This window comes from Fomitopsis serialis (genome assembly GCF_022376445.1).
Source record: "Fomitopsis serialis strain Sig1Antser10 chromosome Unknown B0H18scaffold_108, whole genome shotgun sequence".
Lineage (NCBI taxonomy): Eukaryota > Fungi > Basidiomycota > Agaricomycetes > Polyporales > Fomitopsidaceae > Fomitopsis > Fomitopsis serialis.
The window spans coordinates 80794-105233 of NW_025955068.1; the positions used below are offsets into that span (position 1 = coordinate 80794).

A 24440-nucleotide genomic window follows, 5' to 3' on the forward strand; every position below is an offset into this window, starting at 1 on the left:
TTGCCCTACCCGCTGGATTTGGTCCATCAGTCGGACAAACATGTGCCCTATATGGTCTATCCTTCCTGCCGCGGTCATTACCTGGCACTACGTCTGGGCTCTCTGAGGTGACTAGTCGCACAACACTCAGCAGGTTTGTGAGCGTTCGCGCGCGCTCCGTGGGAAGCCGATAGCTCTTGGTCCTCATCGCCCCGAGTCCTGGCAGTGGAGGACTATGCGAGCACAGTGGGCCTGAATGGTTCATGAGACGCACTCCGGTGTCACGAACGTGGGTACATGTTTTGTTGTGATTTGACAACAGCTATCTGTCAAGCGATTGGTCATGGATGGTCACCCTGTACTTACTTACCATTGGGGACTACGGTCGTTCCGTCGTCTGTCATGACACGACGCAGCTGGATCGGCCATAGAAGAGGTTCATATCGGGATAGTACGAACGCCTGCTTCGGACGCGGTGTTGAGACCTTTGTACCCGTGGAGACGTAAATCCGGGGTCGAAAAGAGGAGATCGGCTGCAACGAGGATCAGACCTGCGTGCTACAATCAACGTTTCAATGGGCGACGACGACCCCGGGCAAGGTCCAGGGCAATGCGCGGAGTCTGCGTTAGTCGTGTCTGCGTCTGCGGAGTCTTCTATATGTTTGACGCGGATGCCCTGTCCCCATGGAGTCGTCGCGGACGAGTAGCTTCGCCCATGGCCAGTTTGGACTAACACAATCTAAGGAGGTGAGAGTTGTCGCACAAATCTTTGCAGGCTCACGTTGCTGATCGCTTTGCGCAGCCCGTCATCTCACGTTGCTTCACACTGAATCACACGGGCATCGACGCTGTCGGTCTGTACCGCTGGTATCATAGTCTTCTTCCGCATCGGAGCCAACCCTTCCCGTTCGCGCCTCGCATGTGCGTCTTTTACGACTTTACTTCCCAGTCGGACCCGTACCCCCAGCGACTCTGAGATGGTATAGACACACCGCAGACAATGACTTCACCGGGACACTGGGCCGCATACGACGAACGTTACTCATAAGGATGTACTTGATACAATGCAGCGAAATTTTTTCTGTAAATTTGAGCTGAAGGAGTGGGAGAGGAGAGGGTGACCGGATTCTCATGTCATTGGAGAGGAGCAGCGCCGGTGACCCCGGTCCGTCTTGGCCCATGGATCCGCCACCCTCGGCCAACGGCTGATTGGGGACGATAAATCGCGCGCAGGCTGAGGCCGCACCACAACTCTCTTCCACTCTCCCTCCACCGCCCTCCTCACGCCGCACATCCTCCAAAATGCCCGGCACAGAGAGCAAGTTCCCCATCGACCTCAGCGCACTGAAGAAGTGAGGACCGCTGCTCGCGCTTCCTCTAGGTTGGCTTGCTCACGGTCGATGACATACGTCGTTATGCAGGGTGTCGCTGGACCCGACCAAGCCGCAGCTCACGGGTGAGCAGCGCTCGGCGTTGTTGCACAACATCCAGATTATGCGCGATGCGATCGTGCTCTTCACCGCGACTGGCGCTGCTCGCGGAGTGAGCGGACACACTGGTGCGTGCGATGATGGCGCTGCACTCTGCTCGATTTGGTACGATGATCTGCTCTCACAGGTGGTGCATATGATACCGTCCCGGAGGTCTGCCTCCTCCTTGCCCTCTTCAACGCTTCTGCGGACAAGTATGTTCCTATCCTCTTCGACGAAGCCGGTGAGTACATCGTTCGATGAGATATTCCCAGTTTGTGTGGCTCGCGGGGCATCGTAGGCGCAAGCGGGTGTGTCGCCTTGTGCGTCCACGCGACCCCGTACATTCGCAAGCCGTCGACTCAGAGGCGGGCGCTGTGATGCGCCCGATCAGGGCTATGACGCACAAAGCGCAGCGCGGTGGTCCGACATTGTCGGGGCTGCATCAATTTCGCCATCAATTTCGTCCATAAACACGCCATTGTTCTGTTCATCACGCATGTAGTGCATCTCGGCCATGGCTCACATTCAAACTTTCAGGTCATCGCGTTGCGACGCAGTACCTGCTCTCTGCGATCGAGGGACACATCCCGCCAGAGCACCTCCTGCACTACCGCGAGGCCAACTCCAAGCTTCCCGGCCATCCCGAGCTCGGTCTCACTCCCGGCGTTAAGTTCTCGTCCGGCCGTCTGGGGCACGTCTGGCCCTGGGTGAACGGCGTCGCGCTCGCGAACCGCTCCAAGACCGTGTTCTTGCTCGGGTCCGACGGCTCGCAGCAGGAGGGCAACGACGCCGAGGCGGCGCGCCTCGCCGTCGCGCAGAACCTCAACGTCAAGCTGCTCATCGACGACAATGACGTCACCATCGCCGGCCATCCGTCGGAGTACCTCAAGGGCTACGAGCTCCAGAAGACGCTCTCGGGCCACGGCCTGAAGGTGCTCACCGTACAGGGCGAGGACCTCGATGCGCTCTGGGCTGCCCTGTGCGAGATCATCGCGTATGACGGACCCGCCGCGGTTGTCTGCAAGCGTGTCATGGCGCCCGGTGTCGCGGACATTGAGGGCAGCACGCATGGCCACGACGTTATCCCCGTCAAGGCGGCGATCAAGTACCTCACCTCGCGCGGCTACCCCGAGACGATGGCGACGGATATTCTGAACAAATTACTCCCCACGCGGTGCCTTACCTCTATATTGGTTCATCCAAGGAGGTTGGGCGAACCGTGTCGTGTTCGGTGAGGCCGTGAACAAGGTGCTTGACAAGCTTCGAAGAAGGAGGCGGCCGAGAAGGTCATGGTCATTGACAGTGAGTGCCTGCGTGCGGGAATATTGGTGGATGTTCATATGTTGGATAGGTGATCTTGAGGGCTCAACTGGTCTTAAGTCCATCCACCAGAAGCACCCTGAGGTCTTCGTCCCCTCAGGTATCATGGAGCGTGGAAACTTCAGCGCAGCTGCTGGTTTCGGATTCGACGCGAACAAGTTCGGTGTCTTCTCTACGTTCTCTGCCTTCTTGGAGATGGTCATCTCCGAGGTAACCATGGCGCGCCTGAACTTCTGCAACGTCCTCTGCCACTTCTCTCACTCTGGTGTCGACGAGGTACGTCGCGTGCGCGCGTCTTGTTAGAATGACTCTAATTGATGCCCTCTAGATGGCCGACAACACCTGCCACTTCGGCATCAACTCGTTCTTCGCGGACAACGGCCTTGCAGATACACAGTCGTGGCTTTACTTCCCCGCCGACGCCACGCAGATGACGAAGGTCATCGAGCGCGTGTTCTTTGACCGCGGCCTTCGGTTCATCTTTTCGACGCGGTCCAAGGTGCCGTACCTCCTCAAGGAGGATGGCAAGACGCGATTCTTCGGCGATGACTACGAGTTCGTGCCTGGTAAGGACGAGGTCATCGCTGAGGGCAAGCCGGCTACGTCGTCTCGTTCGGTGACATGCTCTACCGCTCGTGGGATGCCGTCCTCCGTTGCAGGCAGGAGGGCCTCGACGTCGGTTTGATCAACAAGCCGACGCTGAACCTCGTCGACGAGCAGGTGATCCGCAAGGTCGGCTCGAGTCCGTTCGTGCTCGTCGTCGAGTCGTTGAACCAGAAGACTGGGGTGAGCGCGATCGTTGTGGGGATATCAGAGCATGATTGCTGACGTTCTATACGTGGTAGCTTGGCTCGAAGTTCGGTACTTGGCTGCTTGAGCGCCAGCTCACGCCGAAGTATGGCTACATGGGTGCGAACAAGGAGGGCTGCGGTGGTCTGACCGAGCAGATCCCTCACCAGGGCCTCGACCCGCAGTGTGCGTATCCAGATCAGTTCTTGCGGGATGCTGGCTAACTTATCATGCTATAGCGATCATCCTCAAGATTAGGCAGCTGTCGAACTAAAGGGTTTGCTGCTGTGCAATGCGTGGGATGTCTTCGGTCATGTATTCTAATGAGCGGCGAGTTGGGTAGTAGCAGTCGAAAATTGTGAATGTGTACATGTACCTCATAGAGCAGCTGAAAAAAACGCGAATCTGTATCATCACTCGCCTGAGATACGCACCCTCTTCGGTTGAAAGTTGAGAGAGGCCTAGTGCCAGTCTAATTACTTGACTCAGGAGGAGGAGGGTATTCCATTTAGTCACGACATCTAGACGCCTCGGCGTTTTCGATGTGTGACAGCGCTCACTAGGTACATGACTACCTCCAAACCCAACATACCCCTACTACCTAATCCTAAACTACCTAATCCGACTCCCACTATCGCATAATTACAATACTGTCCACCAGTTCAAACATAAACACCCCGGCGTCGTGCGTTAAGCACAGCAGGATACATGGCTAAAACCTGGGAGGAAAAAATGAAAAAACCTCCAGGTGTCAGCGGTGGTTCTCCACCATACTGACATAACTCACCATGGTCCAGGTGGAACCACGTGGCAGCGCTACTGCCGTCCGCCATCATGCGGAAGGTCCAGGGGCCTCCAGGGGCATAGTAGGAGCCGGACGCGAGCAATCCGGGTATAGGCGCGTAGTGTCCTCGGTCGACGTTGCCGCCGACTTTGGAACACGGGCGTTGAGCAGGCGGCGGCGGTGATATAGTCGCACGCGGGGACCACAGTGGCCCGCTCACAATATCGCATAAGACTGGTACTGTTCCATTGTTGTGACCACCAGTAGGGGGACGGCGTCACAGCATCCAAAGACATCCGAGATGAATTGCGCGACAATGTGTTGTGTGCATTCATCCGCAATTACCGCCATAAGGAACCGATTCGGGGATGACATGGAGATCGCACGACCATGGGCCGTGAGCGCATTGTGCACTCGGCGCATGAAGTGCGCTCGCAGGGACCGAAGGATATCTGCTTGGCAGCACATTAAAACATGCGCCTCATCCTCCACCATGTTCCGCCCTTGGCAGAAGCGACAAATTCGCCACTCCCGCGGGATCGGTGGGGACCGCCGGCGCAGTCCCTCAATTGCGAAAGGGTGATCGGAAGCAAGCAGGCGGCAGATCGCTTGTCGAAGCGCTCGGGAGTCCAACGAAAGGTACTTGCGTCGGGCAATGATACCGAGGTTGTGACTGCGGGCACTAAGCAGACGTAGACGTTCTGAGCCACGCACTTCGTTCCTCAGGTAGGAGCGTAGCGACTGCAAGACTTGTTGCGCACATTTCTTCACGGTGTCCGGTGTCAGGGCGTCTGCGATGGGGAACTTGACTGGAACTGGTAACTGTTGCAGGGCGTACTGGAGGTCACTAATCCATGAAGCCGAACCAGTCAAAGCCATACTGCGAGACTCGGCCAGCGCGGCCAAAGGTAGTTGCGGGCGCTGCGTTACCACATAGAGGAGGTAACGCAACGCCAGCGATAGCCGGCGGTATCGTATTGGCCATAGGCCGGTTTCCGTATACAGCACCGAGGTGACTGTTCGTGGGTTAAGGCCCAGCGATCGGCGCAGGTATGTCATCTGTACCGACGCCAGGGACGTAAGCGCCGCGAGGCGTACGTCAATCGTGACCTCGCACCCCGAGATTAGGTGCGAGTCGATATGAGTGTTGTAGAGGGTGAGCGACGCCCAAGGTGGTAGGTCGGCCACGTACGACTCCACCGAGAGGCAGGCATTCGCTGTCCTGCGAGCCACCGCTACTCGATGTTCGATGTGTGCCGCGAAGATGTCCCGCGCCGTAGACTGGAAGAGGATGCCCACGTATGTGTAGCGATCTACGAGAACAATCCGTACACCATTCACAGACAGGCATGGCATTTGCGCAGGGAGAGGCCCGAAGATCATGAGCTGCGTCTTGGACACATTGATCACCGCGAAGTTGAGTGAGCACCAGCGCGCCAGGTCGTCGAGCTTGCGTTGCAGACCCTCCTGCGACATTGACCATAGCACGATATCATCTGCCTGCTCCAGATGTGACATGAGGATACCGCCAAGGTCAGTGTCGTCCGGGTGGTCTGAAATGATGAGGTCAGCGAGGAACAGGATCCACAGGATAGGGGAAGCGGGGTCGCCTATGAGGATCCCTGCCGTCGCACGGAACGAGTCGGACTCATTGCCGTCCTGCCGCACCACGTAGCTCAGCCGAGCATAGAGCATCCTCAACCAGTCGAACAGAGGGCCACTGAAACCCGCGTCCTGCAGCTTCGCCCACAGTGTCGGTTGGTCCACCGAGGGGAACGCATTCGATAGGTCTACGAACGCAACATACAGCGTACGGCCACTCGATCGCGCCTTCTCGATCGCAGCCCTGAGGACAAACGCGTTGTTGTTTGTACGGCAACCTGTGCGGAAGCCGTTCTGCGAGGGGGGAATCTTGGCTGTTGCCTCCGCCCACGCCCTCATGCGACGTTCAATCATCAGTGTGAGCATTTTCAGCAGGCAGCTCTCGAGTCCTACCGCCCTGTAGTTCGCTGCCTGTGCAGTGTCCTTTCCTCGCTTCGCAATTCCGGTCAGAATAGCGGTGAGCCAGGTGGTAGGCGCGTCGAGGGAGTCCACACACTCCTGGAAGAGGCAGAGCAGATCTTCGTTATCCAGCCCGAGCACACGGTCGTAAGGGATCCTATCCTCTCCCATTGCTGACCGTCGGTTATGCTTGCGGATGTGTTCCTTGGCGTCCGCGATCTCATCCAGGGTCCAGGGGCGCGCGAAGAACAGCTGGTCAGGGTTCGGGGTCGTGCGTTCGGGGAGCATCTGTGACCACATGCGATTGGCTGAGTAACGCACCGCATCGAAATTGGACGGTAGCACGACCGGGGCGTTCATCCGGGGCATAAATGCGGCGCGAAGGTCAGTCACCGATACTCTCGCCGCTCGTGGCGCCGGGTCGACAAGTCCGCGGAATGCTGTCCAGAACGCAGCGACTGGTTTTCCTGGCTCCAGGAGCTCGCGAACGAACCGCTCGCGCATTAGGCGGAGGTTATTCGCTTCCGCAGAGCGTCCCGACTCGGGCTCATCACGTACGCGCAAGGTGCGTTCCACAGTCAGCGTAGCCGCGCTCCGAGGCACCGTATGCGGTGGCAGGTCGGTATGCACCTTGCATGTTCCGTCCGCCATCTTGACGAGGTCGTCAGCATGTGCATCCATAGGGGTATGTACTGGCTTGAGGGGCACGAGAGGCGCCATTGGGCCTAGCTGTCTACACCCCTCTCTTGCGAGCTCATCAGCAGCCTCATTCGCAGCATTCTTTGCGTGGCCTTTCACCCAGCAGAACGTCACTTGAGTGGGACGTGCCTTGAGTATCTCCATGATGTTTACAAGGAGGTCTGCATTCGCACACCGCCATCCCGCCGCCGCAAAGCGAGGAGCCCAGTGGCATATGCATCGGATGGAGTATTCCGAGTCGGTATACACTCGAAGGGTCTTCCATGCAGGCGCCTCTGCGATAGCGACTAGGATCGCGAATAGCTCTGCCCGATTGTTCGTCGGTGGCAAGGGAGCCAGCAGGGCTCGATTACTTTCGCTTCCACGCCCCCAGTATATCCCTGACCCTGCTCGTATAGCTCCGCCCGTGCGCGCCCCCGGTGGTCGGTCTGCCGAGCCATCCGTGTAGACATGGACGACGGCCCGGGAAGAATGCGTCGCCGGTCCGTACAGCGCCAGTAAGGCATCACTAAGAGATAGCGATCTCGCAAGCGCAGTGTTTAGCATGACATCCAGGTGTGACGTGTATTCCACGCGAGGGGCTGGAACACGAGGCGATGTACCATTGTCCGTAGGCTGGGCAGGACCACTAGGTGTGTCTACATCGTCGACGCACTTATCTCTCGGGAGGGTGATGCACAGTGCGGCATGATCCGACCACGTCGGCCATTGCGGGAGGATGCGCAAGCGGACGCCGGGTGTACGGAGTAGGGACGGCGAGGCCACGGCATAGTCAATGACAGACGATCCGAGCGCCTGGAAGGACGTGAATCGGGGTATGGAGTCTGGTTCCTGTAGTGTAGTCCCATTCAATATGCAGAGCCCGTAATCACTGCATACCTGCAGCAGTGTGCGCCCGTGTTGCGAGACCGCTGCTCCATCGGGCGAACGTCTCATCCAGTCGACGTGTGGTGTACAGGACGCGGTGCGCGCATTGAAGTCGCCTGCCATCACCAGTGGGACGTTATCCGAAGTTGTCACTGCAAGGACCTCGGCGAGCTTCTGCATTGGGCCGAGGGCAGAAAGAGCGTACCAGTGCGACTGCTGAGGGGGCACATACACGTTCAGGAGCCATAGTCCGGGAAAGCGGAGGAGCATGATCTCGGACCCGCCTAAGTCTTCGTGGTGTACACAACGCAGGTCACAGCGTACTAGCGCCGCCAGACCGCCTCCTGGAGCACCCATGGACGGGGTGTTCGGCCGGCCACACACGAAAAGGTCGTAGCATGGTGGCAGGAGGAGTTGGGCTTCCTGCTCCGGCCGTAGATGAGTCTCCTGGAGGAGAACCACGTCAAAGTTCACCAGTGCGGCACGGAACGAGTCACTCTTCATTTTGAGAGCCATATTGCCGTGTACGTTCCAGCTTGCCACGCGAATCGGGGGAGACTCGGGCGCACTGGAAGGCGCACATTTCAGCATTCTCATTTTGTTGTGTACAGTAGTATCGAACACTGACTACTGTACAATTTTAGCCCGGACGGTCGGGTACCTCGACTCCGCCGCCGAGTTCCAGGCATTGGTGAAGTCCCTGGCTTCCTCCCAGGACCTGAACAGGACGCGTACATACGTGATGTCGTTATCCAGGGAAACGTTCAGGACGGGGGACGCATCCATCTCGATGTCGCTCCGCACGATCCTCGTGACTGACAGGAATTGCTCCCGAACAACCGTCGCGGTCCACGCCATGGCGCCAAAGAGGACATGCGTATTGCGCGCGTGGGAGTACGAAGCCTGTGGGGACGGCCTCTGCGCAGGAACAGGCAGGACCGGCATCGGGAGGCGAACTCGGGACGAAGAAGCCGTTGGTTGGGCCTGCACTGAAGGATCGCGACGCTGGTTGGGGGGATCACGGTATTGGTTCGGAGGCTCCCGCTGCTGGCTGGCCGGGTTGCGAGGTCCACGCTTCGGACGCTTAGGAGGCCTGGCGTTCGTGGCATCATCGTCTCTGGTGTCCGATCCCCGGGAGCGTATGTTTGGAGGCTCCGGCAGCGGAGCCAGGGTAGCACGCTGCACCCGCACCGCTGCACTTGCAGGACCAGGCATCGGCACGTCCTGTTGCTGAGGAGGACGAAGCGCTGCGGGAGGGTCGCGAGGGGCGTACGTGTATCCGTTATCCGCGTGCCAGTTCCCGAGGAGGGTTGCAACCGTGTCCTCCACCCCAGTGAGAGTATGAGCGACCCTAGCGATCTGCGTCGCTACATCGTTGACCGTGCCGTCCACATGGTTCACCGAGCGGGTCAGGTTGTCGAGGCGTAAGTCGGAAGCGGCCGTCGTGGACACTATCGTGTTGTGTGCGTCCCGCAGCTGCTCGAGGTCATGGGCTGCCATGGTCATGTCCCGAGTCAGGGTGTCCAGGCGATCGTCGAGCACCGCTTCGACCGCAGCAGGAAGCTCATTCTCCATGTGCGCGAGGATCTGCGAAGCGATGCGAGCATCCATGTTCGATGCCGCCGTTACGGCGCGGCTCATCGACTCGCGGAGCGCAGCATTCTCGGTGGTTAGAGTCGCGGCACCGAGTCACTGATGCGTTCACTGGTCGGATTCCTAGTCACTCCGGAGGTGCTTCACCGGTCCACGGTAGCCTACGGTAGCGCAATGGCAGCGGACCAGTCTCCCGGATGACTCGGCATCCGCCGAAGTGCGTCAGAGCAGCGTGGTCCGCGCGCGAGGGCACGCCGTGCATCTTGACTTGTTCTCTGACATTCAGTTTGCACGCACAACGTATACCCCCTTCACGACATGCCACGCGAAATTGTGAACGTACAGGTGAATGACGCGTATTCAGAGCGTGCGGGATCGGTGCTGATCCGTGGATGTCGTGCAGGTCGGCCAGGTAGGGCAGCGCGGGAGCTCCTTTGCGAGGTGTGGTGGCTCACGATGGCGTCTTGGTTGTGTAGGCCGGAAACCAGGTCGGGGCGAGTTTTTGGGAGATGGTGCTGGCGGAGCACGGTCTGAATGAGGAAGGGGTGAGTCCTTTGCCTCCAGTATTGAAAGAGTTCGCTAACCAAGCTACGCGTTAGTTCTACACGGGAAACGACCCTCTGCAGCTCCCCAAGGTACGTGACACTGTGCATTGATGTTTTGCTGCCAGCTAACGGCGCTCCATCTAGGTTGACGTGTTCTTCACCGAAGTACAGCAACAAGGCGGTAGCAAGTATGTTCCGCGTAGCGTGCAAGTTGACCTGGAGGGTGGCGTTTGCAACCACGTATGCGCGTTCCCTCAACGTCAATTGGCTACGAAGCTGATCTTTGTGTGTCAGATCCGTTCTGGCAAGCTAGGGAAGCTTTTCCGGCCAGACAGCTTCATCACCGGCGATACTGGCGCCGGAAACAACTGGGCTAAAGGATGTAAGTTGATTTTTCTTCGCGAAACCAGGTACAACTACTGAACCTCACTTAGACTACACTGAGGGTGCGTTTGACCGCTGTCGATACCTCGACCTTTTTGTCTTGAACTAAGCTTCTAGGTGCCGAGCTTGTGGATGGTATCATGGTGGGTATTGCTCTTCAGCTCACGGTGTTCCGCGTTGCTGAGTATGCTGCGGTACCTCTTCAGGACGTTGTCCGCGTGCAGGCCGAAGGTTGTGATGCCATGCAAGGATTCCAGATGATCCATTCTCTGGGTGGAGGGACGGGCTCTGGTCTTGGCTCCCTCCTCCTGTCTAAGTTCCGAGAAGTTGTGTTCGCTATTATTCACCTAATCTGCTCCCTGATGCGAATACTGTAGGAATACCCTGACAGGATGCTATCAACGTTCTCGATCCTGCCGTCTCCCAAGGCATGTTCTACTGCCTTCGTTATCTCACGCGCCACTGACCTACGCTATGAAAGGTGTCTGAGACTGTCGTCGAGGTATGTGTGGTGAGACTAACCTAGGTGCACCACTGACGAGAGTCGTAGCCATACAATGCGCTCCTGTCGATCCACCAGCTGGTTGAGAACAGTGACATGACTATGTGCATCGACAACGAGGCCCTGTGAGTGTATGTCGCTGACATGATTACGCCGAACCGTTAAACACTTGTTAGATATGACATCACTGTGCGAACTCTTGGAAACAAGGCCCCCGAGTTCGCTGACCTGAACGTTGTAAGTCCCAGAGATTGTTCACATTTCTGACGCCCGATATAACCCCGACGTGTCCGTAGTTGGTCTCGCAAGTGATGTGCGGAGTCAGTACCAGTCTGCGGTTCCCTGGACAGCTGAACGGGTGAGTGCCTGTACTGACAGAGTCTCAGCGACGTGCTAATAGTACGCATCGGCAGCGACCTCCGCAAGCTGGCGCTGAACCTCGTCCCCTTCCCTCGTCTGCATTTCCTCATGCCGAGCTACGCGCCGTTCTTCGACCCTCGCTCCAAGGCGTTTGTTCGCATGACCGTGCCCGATCTCACATCGGCGTGAGTGCTATTATCGTCGCGTGTTGCTACAGCGGACTGAGTGTCGTTCCTGATCCGCACAGGCTCTTCGACCGGAAAAACCTGCTCGTCGCCTGCGACCCTAGGTTCGGGTGAGTGATACTTTGTGTTTCAGAGAAGGAATGTACGCGGATCGTAGTAATGCGTTTTCGGCAGCCGGTACCTCACTGCTGCGACGATCTTCCGAGGAAAGATATCTTCGCAAGAGGTGCGTGTCATCGAGCCCTTGCGTGACTCACTGTTGACATGATATGCATTCAGGCTGAAGTAAGTTGGACATGTTGTCATTCCGGTGGCTCGAACGTCGGCCAATAACGCTCTACAGAACTCTGTTATGGATCTTCAGCGCAGGAACTCCGCCCAATTTGTGGAGTGCGTAGAGGACACGCATTTCTTAGCGCTGACATCTCATCCTTGATCGTTCAGATGGATTCCCGATAATGTCTCTGTTTCTCTGATCTCGGTGCCACCTGTTGGTACAACTGCGGTAAGACAACCACCGATGTAGCCACTGCTTGTCAGACTCATTCTATTGCTAGGCTGCAACATGTCTCTCCAACTCGACTGCTGTGCAAGAGCTTTTCCAGCGAACGCTGAGCCAGGTTCGTATTTAGCACTAGCACTTCCGGCAGATAACTCAAATAAGGATCTAGTTCGTCGCGATGTACAAACGTCAGGCTTTCCTCCACTGGTATACCGGAGAGGGCATGGACGCTATGGAATTCTCGGAGGCTGAAAGCAATGCTCACGACCTCGTGTAAGTCCCCTCCCAGCTACAACAAGTCTGATCAGTCCGCTGATATCCCCGCAGTTCTGAGTACCAGCAGGTATGCACGCTCCATACTACTTGGTGGTCGTGTCGCTCACTCTTTCACTTAGTATCAAGAAGCATCAGTCGAAGAGGAATACGTCGACGAAGAGTACGAAGAAGAGCTTCCCGTTGAAGAAGAATAAGGTCGAGTCTGGAGTTCCTTGCTGCTTTTGCCTTCGAGTGGTCCGGTGTCGGCACTCGCGATTTACTATGCGTCTATCTAGCAAAAAACTTCACATTTCTAGCATCTATCCTACTAATATAGCTTGCTGTCGTGTTGGTTAATCCAGTGCTTCTTGTATGATGACAGCTACGCCCGAGACGGCCTTCCGACCCGGGATGCGATCCACATGGGATCCATAGCTAGGGCAAGTATGCAGTTAGGTCGCCAATCGGACGTGTCCCAGCGGCCATTCTGGGGCCCCGCGGGGAAGAATCTAGATGTGTATGGTCTTCTGAGCCGCAGTGAGTGCAGTCACTCCGTTGTCCGCTAACCTTGTCATGACAGTCGCCCCGAGGTTCCTCCGTGTCCTGACTCTCCACCCGCTCGTCTCGCCCAACGGCGTCAGCATTCACCGTTCTCAATTACGGTGCATACAACGGACTCGCAGGATTGCTGTTCACAGCGACCGTCATGTAGCAAGTGGCGTACCTGGATTCTTCGCCAAACTTGCTGCAGGGGACTTTAGAAGTGGAAACAAACCCAGTAACGTGCTATCCAGCGCAGTACTCTGGTCAGGTATCTGTTCTGCACCTTGTGATCTTGCGTGCTCACGGAATACGGGCCGTATTGAGTAACTGTTGTGACATGCGTCCGTCTCTTACATATATAACACGACAGAGGTCGGAAGACTCGCCCTCAGGCACTCCGCAGACAACCTCTTGCCAGAATGTCCCAGCCTGAATTCGGTCCGTGCCCTCCTCGCTTCATCGAGCTCAAGAAGGAGATTGCCGCCTCCTATCCCGACTTTCAGGCACGCGTCACGAAGGCATGGAATGAGCTCCTAGCTGAACTCGAAGTCTTCACGGCCGATGTTGCCAAGCAGGGCACAGAGGTAGAGTTGACTCTTTCTGCACTCTACCACGTCCGCTCATGGGATCATAGTATGTTCCTCAAGTCGACTTCTCTGAACTCAGCTCCCTCAGTCCTGAGAAGGTCGAGGAGGTTCGCAGGAAAGGCAGCGTCGTCATTCGCAATGTCGTAGATGACGCCGAGGCAACTTCCTGGAAGGAATGGCTCAAGGAGTACGTTTCGACGAACCCCGGAATCGATGGTCAGACTATGGCTGCGATAGGTGCATGCAGTCATTCTCACCTCTCGTCCTGCAGGCTTCCCCGTGGATGACAAACAGTTCTTCCAGCTCTAGTACGTTATCTGCGGCCCCAAGGCAGCTTTTCACTAACATCAGAGTAGCTGGACGAAGTCCCAAGTCCGTGCTCGTGGGCACCCGAATGTCCTCGCAGCGACCAGCTTCCTGAACAACTTGTACCACGTCAAGTCCGGGGCGAAGATCGAAAGCGTCGACCTTTCCACGCCATTGACCTACGCCGACCGCTTCCGCATCCGGCACCCAGGCGTGCAGTGGGACGTTCATCCTCCGCATGTAGATGGTCAGTGTTGAGCGGCGCTAGAGCGGACATTGCTCATTGAGGAGACTGAACAGGTGGTGCAATTGAACGATGGGAAGATCCCACGTTCAGGAAGTGTTTCGAGGATATTTTGACTGGTAACTGGCGCGACCACGATCCTTATGACCTCGAGAACCGCATCAACGCTCGCAGCTCCCTGTACGGCCGAGTCGGCCAGGTATGTTCCTGCTCGGCGATTTGGACCAGCCACACCTGATAAGCCAATCAGGCTACTGTGTTCAGGACGTATCAGGGCTGGCTCGCCGTGAGGTGCGTATCATGCTACACAGCACATTGCAGCACAGCTGACAGACGTAACAGCGAGACCGCTCCTCACGAAGGAACCCTGCAGGTCTTCCCGAATGTCTATCTCTCGAATGCCTACACCATCCTGCGTCCGTTCTTCCGGCAGATTCCTGGCACCAATGACCCTCTCGATCCCAACAACTGGGAGTATGGTAGGTATTCTTCTCTGCCTTCCGTCAAGTTGTAGGGCGCTCATCTGAGCACCAGACATCTCGTCGTCCGACTTCCCTGGCATTTACTCCACCGACTCTGGATTCCGTGGGCCCCGGCCGAACACGGAGACACACCCGCACATGAAGCTCGAGCGGACGATGGTATCCGTGCCCAAGGTCTACCCTGGCGACATGGTATTCTGGCACTGTGTACGCAACACTTGCACTCCTCTTCATATATCGTCCGCCCTGACATCATGGATTCCCTCAGGACGTTGTGCATGCAGTTGAGAAGGAACATGTTGGAACGGGCGACTCTGCTGGTAAGCACGGCCCTTCCACATCCTCTGTAGCCGCCAATAGCAGACTAATCACCTGCGCTGTGTCATGTAGTTCTATACATCCCTGCCTTACCGCTGACACCCATGAACGCGGACTACGTGCGCCGGCAGAAGGAGAGCTTCCTTCAGGGTGTCCCGCCGCCGGACTTCCCGCCTAGCAACGGCGAGAGCAAGCACGTAGGCGTGGGCAGGCCGGAGGACATCGAGAGCCCGATCGGCAAGCGTGCGATGGGTCTTGCAATCGAGGTGGTTTGAAGAGCCTTGTCCTTCTCGGAACTTACGTGTAGGTATTCATGAGTGGAGATATGCTTGATTTATGCCCGTGAGTGTATATGCGGTCGGGTATATGCTATGCATCGAATATATGGGATTCTTTAGCAATAACTGCTCGTTGTTTGCTGCTCATACAGATCTATTGCGCATCGCGACGACGAACTAGGATTACACATTGCGCTGATCATTTGATGCTCATTGTTACATGCATACAGGTACACTTGGGTCCTAATCGCCTTCGGTACAGATCGTTCACCATTTGAGGTACGGCAAGAACTTGCCGCTGTAAGAAGCATCATTGATATGATGCACAGGTAGGCTGAATGAGAGTTGAGACGCACTCAAAAATCAGCAGCACACGATCACCCTTCGGATCCGGCTTGCGTTCCACGTTGACCTTGCAGTCGATCATGGACATGATACCGTCGCCGAACTGACACGCAAAACATTTCAATTTAGTGGTTCGCGCCCAAAGATATTCTGACTGACCTTCTCGTGGACGACAGCCTGGTATCATCGTGTCCCGTGAGATTCTACAAGCTGATGTATGACATACAGGAAAGCTCACCTTGATGGCATTGCCATACACAAGGACGCCCTGAAAGTAGTGCTGGTAAGTAGTCTGGGACGTGACATACCTGACAAACATGGTGGGAAACGTACCTCGTACAGACGATACAGAACAGGGTCAGTGGGAGGCATCGGCCCGAGACCGCGGCGCGGCCACCAGTTCGCCCCAAGTTCAGCCGCCAAGTCCGAGTGCGGAATCTCGAGGAACTGTGATAGCTTTGCCAGTTCCTCCTCTGAAAGCTTTGCCTGAGATAGGGGGTCACAACCGTGCAGTCCCGGGACGTGTCATGTGCTCTACCTGTCCGTAGAACATCGCCGCGACCCAGACTTCATCCCGACCGATAGCCTTGGCGATCTGGTCGAAGGTAGCACCTACGTCGCAATAAGTGAAGCACGGTGGGGAAGGCATAAGACCTCACCCTTCTTCGCCTTTGCCTCGAAAAGGGCAACGCACATCGGCGGGAGATCAGCGTACGGCTCGCTGTTAGCGTTCACTGTCTGCGAACGTTGCGCAGCGATCGCGGTCACTGGTAAGTTCCGAATCCACACGACCCTCGACTTACCAAGCTTTGGGACATGTCTGGAGGGCCGTAGAGGGTGCTGTCCGTATAATGGGTGTCGGTGAGAGCAGCTGGACGTGTCTGCTAACTATATAACGGGAGTCGGAAGCGCGGTAGCAGTCACACGTGATGCGATGAATGATAAACGGGCTTGTACGGTTTGACAGTCAGTAGGTACCTGGGCGTGGGCATGCTCCGCACCCCAATGGCGAAAATGCTTCCACAGGCGCGAGTGAAAGTATCGAGGCGTCATGGAGAATGCGAAGCACCGGTGCTAGCCCTTCTGGACTGGTGGGAGTACGGGCGTGAGCGGACAATAGGGGAATGTTGGCGGCAGAAGCGCGGCTGTTTTGCTACTCCTGAGCACCCACTGCCCTCGCGAAGCCGAAATGTACCTATCCGGGCACAACGCATGCGGGATGCCCGGCGAACGATGGATAGAACGCGAAACTCAACGTGCAGCGTGTTAATAGAAGTTCTTAAAACAGCATGCTACGGAGAGACAGAGTCAGATGAGATGGGTGCCGAAGGAAACGAGTATCGCACAAGTACAACACTACGTACTGAGAGGCCTATGACGACGACTTTGGATGTTCCATCCCGTCGTTTTCATCCTGAGCGCGGGCGTTCCAGACGGCCTTCGTCGCGTCCATCAACTCATATAGCTGTCCGAGTTGCTCTGCAGACATCTTAGATCACGGTCTAGTTAGCAACACGAAGGTGACAAGGGAAAATATGCTACCTTTTCCAACAACGTGGGATCCAGCTTCTTGCCCGAAAATCGCTCCGCATCTTTACCGGATGGTAGCCCGTCCAGATATATCTTCCATTGAGTGAGGAAGCCGAATATGTGCACTTTGTTCGTGATCTCTTTGTGCCGGCGGAACTCTACGTGAATTGATTTCAGACACTACGCACATATAGCAATGAAACTGTCGCACCCGCTTTGACGTAGTCGTCACCGAGTGAGCGCATCTCACGGGGCAGATGGCAGTGCGCTCGTAGGATTCGCCTATACAATCTAGCATCAAGTGTTAGTACAGCGTTCCCAAAACTGTTCACGCCGAAGCTCACGGTATCGGGGGTAGAAGAGTCGCACTAGCTCCTCGCCAGCTCAAAGGGCTCTCCGAGACCGACTTTGCTAGTTGTACCAGGGTCGCGCGCATGGTAAGAGGTCAACACTCGTCTTGCTGCCGTAAGCAATGGTTGAGGTCAGTCGCGGTACGAAGCCCACCACGCCTGATTCCAAGACGGTGAAGTTTGCAGTCCGAGCAGGAGTGCTGAAAAGGGGCTTTGACTGTGTACTGAGACAGATGACTGCCTCCCTGCGTGGCCACTGGCAAATCGTGCTACGGTGGTGGCTGGTGGTGGTAGAGGTGCTATCGGGCTTGCCCGAAGGGTGGCCGACGAGTTCGGACTTGTACAGCGAGTACGTCTAGCTGCCACCTTACATCGCTCTCGAACGCCCGACTCAAAGTCGGTTGTACGTGACAATACTCCTGAGGTGAGTGGAGCGCTAGAGAGCCCATGGTACAGCAAGTACTTATGTATGAATACGATCAGTGTCACTCAGACCATCATAGGCCCGGTTCAATCCCTCAAGCTCTTGAGTCTCATAAGTATTCACCTCGGAGTCACGGACGTCCTAGAGTTCAACGTCATCAGTCCATTGTCCATTGCATATGCTAAACGAAAGACTATCTACAAGAATGGCTAATGCTACAAGCTCTACAAAACGATAGGATATGTTACTAATGTAATACAAACGGGGCTCTAATGCCAAGTCCGTGCCCAGGTATAATCCGAACGTCCGCGATGTATCCGACTGGCTCCGAATCTAGAATCTACGATAGAATGCTGGACGAGGAATTAGGTGTAGTTCATACGTTGTCTTGATGAGGTGCTGAGTGCTGGGTGCCGGAGAAGGCGGGAATGATATGGTCCATGGAATCTAGATGTGTATGTGCGAATAATCGAAGCTCATGGGGATACGGCGTCGACACAGACCGCCAGATTGCTGGAGAAGCTGGAGCCTGCGGATATGCGAATTCGTGAGTGGCCATATCAATGGGTGTAATCAGTGAGGACTCACCTGGGTAGAACCAGAAAGTGACCGCAATGACAAGATAGAGGCCTGTCGAGGATGTCAACGCACTGTGAGGCCCGCGAGCCCAGCGGGTACTTACTGATAAGGATGACACCCTCCAGCCAGTTGGACTTGCCATCTGCCATGACATATCCCATGATATGAACTACAGAGACATTATATCAGTCGAACCCGCAGAACCAGTCCATGTGGCTACCGACCAGAGATATACAGGACCTGGGGCGGGAACATGAATGAGAAGTGTTCCTTCGATACATACAAGCGCACATACCACTGTTTCGAACGGATCGAATAAGAGAGGGAGCGGTTTGTCCAGGATCCAACCCAAGAGCACCATGAACGGGATGACGAACAGAGTGGTTTGCTGGAGATCATTCATGCAGCACTCAGTGAAGAGGCACAGGCGTTAGAAAGAGACAACTTACGATGGATGAACCGACAGCGACACTGATGCTCAATGTCAACTGGTCCCTGACAGAGACGTTGACGGCCGTCACGCATTCTATGGAGTTCAGAGTTGAGCCGTGTACGGATATCCCGAGACCAAGTTGGACTCACCAGCGATGGAACTAATAGTCGGCAGCAGGATCAGCCCAATCCACTCCTTGCTAAGCGTCGGCGACAGATTGTCCATCGAGTCGACGAGCCACTCCGAGTTGATCGTGACGAGCTGTCGACCGAAGCAAACTCGGTGATCAGCGCACAAGACCATGTCAACGAAGGTCGAAACGACACGCACGACAATGACGGTGATCAGAAGTATGAACGTCATCGTCCAGCTCAACTCCGGACCCTCGTCTTCGCCCGCTTTCTCCCCCGACACAGAAGGGCTCTGTCCATCCCCGCCTTGCCCGTTCGCACCCACACCAATTTGCACTGAGCGGGCCCCGTCCTTGCGCTGCTCCGAGTATGCCGAAAGGACTTCGTTCACGCTGATGTGCTTGACCTGGCCGCTCTCAAAAGAGCTCCGCCTGCTCCCCTCCGACGAGTCAGAGTACCGCCGCGGACGGCCGAGGATGCCGTCGTCGCTGACGCTCGCACTGCGCCCGCGCTTCTGCTTGTCGTGCACGAGGCGCACGGTCGGGTCCTCCGTGCGGTTGCCGAACTCGTCCACGGACAGGGTCACCTGCGAGGTCGCACCGTACGGCGAGAGGAGGTAGGCCGTGCGGCGTTGGCGCGCGTTGTCGGGGTTGCTAGCGTACTGCGCGCCGGTTACGTCGGAGGAATCGAACGACGTCTCGGGGACCTCCTCCACGGGGCTGGTCTTCTCCCTCTCTGTGTGCTGCACACGGCGTCCCTTCATCTCGGCGGGGGAGCCCTTGGATCGCGGGGAGTCCCGCTTGCCTGCCTGAGAGTTCGAGTTCATTCGAAAAAGGGTACCACTATTCGTCCGCACACGCTGTGTCAAGGATCGGACCGATAGCGAGAGGGGAACACCAGGAATCTTCTCGCTGGGCTTGGTGTTGTCTTGGTACAAATGAGTATGAGAACAAAGCTGAAAGACCAGGTACGCGAAGTAAACTGCATGACATCAGAGCATTAGTGACACGGGAAATCAGGCAGTCCGCGATAAGACATACTGATCAACAGAAGAAAGGAGACCTACGATAGAGCGTTGTTAGCATGTCAGCATGTCAAAACAGGAGGGTAAATGTGACTGACGCCGTGGCTCATCGTCAACAAGTCGGCCTTCTGTTGCTGCAGAGTCGTCCCTGCTGAAGCCAGATCGGCAACATTGTACGACAACGCAAAATGGAATGCGGCGGGGAGGCAGACGGCACCAACGCCAATGCTCAGGAGCGACGAGTGGATGATCGTAGCAGCTACCCCCAGTAGTCGCGTGAGTCAAAAAAAGTAACAAACTACGCGGTCGAGCACGAACTCGGGTCATAATCCTGCTGATAGAATCGCAGGCCACCGGCGAGGAAACACATTCCAAGAATGAGCACTATTCGAGTAATTGTCGTTAGCGTATTCAAAAACCGGCACCAATAGGACTTACACTGTTTGCTAAGGATCGCACCAATCACTAGAAAGTCGTTGAAGTGGATTAGCAGAACATCAATCTATGCATGATGGGTGGGTCGCACAGGAAGACTGGACGACGTGCAGTTCGCATTTACGCAGTGCTGTGATCTATTACGAGGCGGGATCAGCCTCGTCCGAGCGCATACACTCCAAGTGTCACTCACTGCTACGATCAGCTCAATCCTATGCACGCATAACAAGACGAGAATACAGACGTTCAGCTGACTACTAAATCAGCCCATACGATTCCACTCACAGGTTGCTCTAGAAAGGTGTACTCAGAGAAAGCTATCAGTGGACTGGTGGGCGCACGTACAAAGCTAGCGTTGATGAGTCCCGTCTTGGTACCGCCCATACGCCGCGACAACACATTGATGGCCATGTCGTGGAGCTGTAAACGCAGCATTCATTCGTCACCGTGCCAGCATTTTGAAAAATCAACGCTATTACCTTGACCAGAGGAATCATAGAGATCATACAAGCTGGATGACTTAGACGTTAGCGGTACGGCAGGCGAGGCACAGACACAGGTGAGTTCGTGAAATTCACCAGAGAAGATGAGCGTGTCTGTTTCCTCGGTAGCGAGCTTTAATATCCACTGCAACACGCGTGAGCAGTGCTGAATCTAAGCAGCATGCATGCGTCCGGGGAACTCACTGATACAGGGAGAAGTAAGAGGAAGACGTTGAGCCCTTCAACACGATATTAGAGATCGGTAGGGGCCTTGTAACAAAACAATAGTACTTACATGAACCGAAGAGCACATATCGCCACCCGTGCCAAGCCTTCAGGCGGCGAGACTTCTTGACAGGAGCGGCTTGGGACGCGTCTCGATCGTCCGTGTTCGAATCCGGGAAGTTTCTTGGTCGCCCATACCAGGACGTGATCCTGTCCTTCAAACTCGTCCTGTTGTCGTGCTGGGGCGAGTGGTGATGCGGAAGCAGGTCGGACGTGGATGAAAACGACGCGGCGGAGGTCTGGGTCGCGGTACGCGTCAAGGTAGGGAGTGGTATGGGGTGCAGGTCTGCGGGGTATTTCTGCCCTGTGCGTGAGGTATATGCGCGTTCGTGGGACCCAGCCAGCGGCTCGGCCGTCTGAGAAGAGGTCAACATTGAGCGTCTAGTATTAAACACGGTGTAGAAGTTGAAAGAATGTAGATGAATGGACAGTGCAGCGGGGTGGGGGCTTAGGGAGAGACAGAGTAGAGTATGTATGCGTGCTCGGCAAAACGACCCGGGCTGCGCATGGAGGAGAGGCGGGTAAGAGACAAGAAGGTCAGCCCGAGTTAGAACGAAACATGAACCTCGCTTCTGACACTTTCTCCACTTTGCCGATTCCAATACACCTGCCATTTCCGGCCGCGCGTGCCGTCGCCTATCAGCTTCCATAAATAGCAATTCCATCAAGACGAAGTCACACCGTGACGCGCGCGTCGCATTCTTCCGAGTCCCGCCAACGCCGTGCGCTGTCGCTGTTGCACCCGTCCTCGCCCCCGAAAACCATGTTCCGCGCCGCCGTCCGTTCAGCTGGCGTCGTCGCCCGCACGGCCGCCAGGCCCAAGCCCTCCGTCGCCCTCCGTGCCCTCTCCACAACCCCCGCCCGTCTCTCCGAGGGCCCGAAGCCTGAACTCTTCGGTCCTGGCGCGAAGGCCGGTGAGGTCCCCACCGACGAGAACCAAGCCACTGGTCTCGAGCGCGCGCAGGTTCTTGCGGAGCGGGAGGGTGTCGAGCTCTTCGATGAGAACCCGCTGGACTCGAGCAGGATTGGCACCCTCGCTGACCCTATCAAGGTCCTCTCGTATGTATGTCACAACAATTCGCCGTCTCCCTGCTACAGAAACTGACCACCTTCACTGTCTGTAGGAGCACAGCCGTCTTGTCGGGTGCACCGGCAGCCCCGCAGAATCGCATGAGCTCCTCTGGATGAACCTCACCCAGCAGAAGAAGAGGCGCTGCCCTGAATGTGGCTCCGGTCAGTTGCACCGTCTTCGTGTCTCTAGCCCAGTTCTGAGGCGTTCCCAGTGTACGAGCTCGACTACCAGGGTGACAGCGAAGTCGTCCTCCACGAGCTGCACTAGAACTACAGATGCGCCAATGGTTCCACTCTGTAACACACTAGTAATCAATGCAATTGCTGTAGAGCATGAGTTCGCTCCATCCGCACTGTTCGTGAGTTCGCAGCAATGGCATCGTGCTTGCATTGCTTCACCACATCCTTGTCGCCAGCACATCGCTTCTCGGTGCGTCCCCGAATGATTCCGTGCTCTCGCGAGAGTCGGAGCCTACGCAGGTCTGGCGTTCACCTACGCCCGTCCAGACCTGCCCGACAAGTAGCTCGTCTGGATCTAGGCTGAGCCTTTACCGTCTAGACCGACGACCTCGATGTCTAGTCGGAACGCAAGTATGGACAGTATCAAAGGCATCGAAGCCTACTTACTTGTCTATACGCCATACTTACTATGCGTGACAAGTAGTGGTTGGTTTCGGGCGGCTCGGGAATCAGCTGTCGGCAAGTGCCGGGTCCATTGGACGCGACTGTCCAGTGACTATAGTGACCGTTCGACGTTTTGTCACGGCTTGTACTTGCTACACGGTAAGTATGTATCTTTACGTAATTTTTGCGCGGACATTTGACCCTACCCAACCTCCAATCGGACCCTGGTGTCACCGGGGATACTTATCCTGGGCTGAGTAGTATACTCATCGACAGGGCACTGTTTGTCCCATCGTCACTCCGTCCAGACGCTCCGTCCCGCATTTGCAAACCAGGACAGTGTCAGACGTACAGTACAACGTCCAAGCGCACCGTGACATTGCATCGATCCATGTGCTCTCAAGTTTGAGGTATGCTCGGTACGTACTCCTGCACAGGTTACCCTTGGTGGAGCGAATGAGAACAATATGCTTGAATAGGACAATCGTCGCGGCCCAAGAGGGTAGTCTCAATTGATCAACATCACGTCTAGATATGTGAACGATGCGGCGTCAATAATCTGCGTACGTACCGTGCACTCCACAGCTGGAGCTCTGCATCTCCCACCTCATGTAGAGATGCACAGAATCACACAACTGATCGCGCATATGAGCGACCGTCGGTGAATCAGAAGTGCGTAAGGCGCTGCATGATGGGCTGGGATACGAAGTGATCATGGTCGAACGATGACCGGTCGATGTCCCTTATTTGTGCCCGTAGGGATTCTGAAAGATCCCTAGTACATCAAGACTGTCTGCGTCACCCGTAGACAGGCGGCACTTCCACATTATTCTACACGGGCGAGTAGACCGGATTGTGGTTCTTGTGGGGTGTAAAGGTGAGTCCGAGTCAACCATGTCGTTCGTGCCACGAAGATGTGCTCCCACCGTATTTCACCGACCGTCGTGATTATGGTAGTCAGTTTGGTCCTGCGCGGCCAACCCATTCAATGCCGCGGTTCCCCTTGCGCTCAAAACTGTATCTTTGCTACGATGAGATACGCTGATTCAGCCTGACAGGCATCGACGGCCAACGGTGGTCATTCCAAGGTTTGAACAATATGCTCGTACGGTCAAGCTTGCCACTCGTGCGTCGTTCGAGCAGCTCTGGAGACGGACTGGCTATACACGTGCGCTCTGACATATTGAAGATATTACACCTCAGTAACCGACGACAGACCTCGCAACGTTTGGTGCCGGCGGTGCTCGCCACCAGACCGGCCAGCCTCTGTCCTGCCAGCCGCTCTCTATCCGCGACTACAACACCTCTCGTCCTTCGAGCGAACACGATCTCGGGGACGTCTCCACGATGGTCATCTCCGCGGGCATCGGTAGGCCATGTACTCTGCATCCTCTTTGCATATATTGCAATCCATCACTTCTTTCCTCTCTAAATGTCTATTCGAGTTCGGCTTTGAAAGGACCGAGCCCACACCGTCAAATTTGTGCGTGGATCCCCTTATCCCCTCAGCTAGACAAGTGGAATATTGACCGACAGTCTACTGGCTTGTTGGTGAGTGTTCCGTTCTCGTCGGGCTCAAGTTATCATGGCTCAAGGAGCACGCCATACACGCCAATGGCTCGGAGTTCGTAGTCGACGTGATACTACCATCGCAAAATACTACATACTATACAGCATACCCTTATGTTCTACGTAACTTAACTGCCACCAAGCTGCGTCGATTGCCTCTATG

At 55.9% G+C, this 24440-nt stretch overlaps 7 protein-coding genes across 7 annotated transcripts; 4 read left to right on the top strand and 3 right to left on the bottom strand.

The window, feature by feature from the left end:
- Positions 1 to 1160: 1160 nt before the first annotated feature.
- B0H18DRAFT_1036279 (thiamine diphosphate-binding protein) lies at positions 1161 to 3998 on the top strand. Its single transcript, XM_048030350.1, has 10 exons — positions 1161 to 1331; positions 1401 to 1537; positions 1597 to 1692; positions 1989 to 2644; positions 2720 to 2753; positions 2803 to 3047; positions 3100 to 3337; positions 3367 to 3557; positions 3617 to 3746; positions 3800 to 3998. Exons 1-10 carry the CDS (start codon positions 1282 to 1284, stop codon positions 3832 to 3834), a joined length of 1812 nt encoding a protein of 603 aa, XP_047888042.1. The 5' UTR covers positions 1161 to 1281; the 3' UTR covers positions 3835 to 3998.
- A 5767-nt stretch (positions 3999 to 9765) lies between these two features.
- Positions 9766 to 12648, top strand: B0H18DRAFT_1036289 (beta-tubulin 2). The gene is made up of 24 exons (XM_048030351.1): positions 9766 to 9849; positions 9908 to 9916; positions 9981 to 10049; positions 10104 to 10139; positions 10194 to 10289; positions 10344 to 10431; positions 10484 to 10495; positions 10551 to 10576; positions 10640 to 10759; positions 10811 to 10861; positions 10915 to 10935; positions 10984 to 11060; positions 11112 to 11172; positions 11232 to 11293; positions 11349 to 11480; positions 11543 to 11590; positions 11655 to 11706; positions 11760 to 11765; positions 11824 to 11870; positions 11925 to 11985; positions 12038 to 12100; positions 12152 to 12255; positions 12310 to 12325; positions 12378 to 12648. The coding sequence occupies exons 1-24, from the start codon at positions 9823 to 9825 to the stop codon at positions 12450 to 12452; spliced, it is 1359 nt and encodes a 452-aa protein (XP_047888043.1). The 5' UTR covers positions 9766 to 9822; the 3' UTR covers positions 12453 to 12648.
- A 392-nt stretch (positions 12649 to 13040) lies between these two features.
- Positions 13041 to 15121, top strand: B0H18DRAFT_47152 (uncharacterized protein). Its single transcript, XM_048038213.1, has 10 exons — positions 13041 to 13364; positions 13415 to 13583; positions 13639 to 13675; positions 13724 to 13920; positions 13974 to 14116; positions 14168 to 14208; positions 14260 to 14396; positions 14452 to 14606; positions 14668 to 14719; positions 14790 to 15121. Exons 1-10 carry the CDS (start codon positions 13200 to 13202, stop codon positions 14990 to 14992), a joined length of 1299 nt encoding a protein of 432 aa, XP_047888044.1. The 5' UTR covers positions 13041 to 13199; the 3' UTR covers positions 14993 to 15121.
- B0H18DRAFT_1036303 (cyanate lyase C-terminal domain-containing protein) lies at positions 15090 to 16212 on the bottom strand. Its single transcript, XM_048030352.1, has 8 exons — positions 16144 to 16212; positions 16000 to 16078; positions 15879 to 15952; positions 15674 to 15826; positions 15579 to 15608; positions 15500 to 15517; positions 15352 to 15443; positions 15090 to 15293 (listed from the first exon to the last, which is right to left on the bottom strand). Exons 1-8 carry the CDS (start codon positions 16156 to 16158, stop codon positions 15263 to 15265), a joined length of 492 nt encoding a protein of 163 aa, XP_047888045.1. The 5' UTR covers positions 16159 to 16212; the 3' UTR covers positions 15090 to 15262.
- Positions 16213 to 16712: 500 nt separating this feature from the next.
- Positions 16713 to 17306, bottom strand: B0H18DRAFT_1087188 (ACN9-domain-containing protein; the record flags this gene model as incomplete). Its single annotated transcript, XM_048032145.1, has 4 exons — positions 16713 to 16829; positions 16883 to 17028; positions 17082 to 17161; positions 17215 to 17306. The coding sequence occupies 4 exons, from the start codon at positions 17304 to 17306 to the stop codon at positions 16713 to 16715; spliced, it is 435 nt and encodes a 144-aa protein (XP_047888046.1).
- An 814-nt stretch (positions 17307 to 18120) lies between these two features.
- Positions 18121 to 21387, bottom strand: B0H18DRAFT_1123868 (Sodium/calcium exchanger protein-domain-containing protein; the record flags this gene model as incomplete). Its single annotated transcript, XM_048034762.1, has 20 exons — positions 18121 to 18173; positions 18233 to 18274; positions 18327 to 18392; positions 18448 to 18463; positions 18519 to 18611; positions 18673 to 18749; positions 18806 to 18917; positions 18987 to 19768; positions 19828 to 19849; positions 19910 to 20070; positions 20130 to 20195; positions 20250 to 20276; positions 20338 to 20383; positions 20440 to 20458; positions 20532 to 20539; positions 20592 to 20666; positions 20726 to 20757; positions 20825 to 20873; positions 20933 to 20967; positions 21024 to 21387. The coding sequence occupies 20 exons, from the start codon at positions 21385 to 21387 to the stop codon at positions 18121 to 18123; spliced, it is 2145 nt and encodes a 714-aa protein (XP_047888047.1).
- Positions 21388 to 21706: 319 nt separating this feature from the next.
- On the top strand, positions 21707 to 22482 carry B0H18DRAFT_1036312 (cytochrome c oxidase polypeptide IV). The gene is made up of 3 exons (XM_048030353.1): positions 21707 to 22076; positions 22138 to 22246; positions 22297 to 22482. Exons 1-3 carry the CDS (start codon positions 21777 to 21779, stop codon positions 22350 to 22352), a joined length of 465 nt encoding a protein of 154 aa, XP_047888048.1. The 5' UTR covers positions 21707 to 21776; the 3' UTR covers positions 22353 to 22482.
- The last annotated feature ends 1958 nt before the right edge of the window (positions 22483 to 24440 follow it).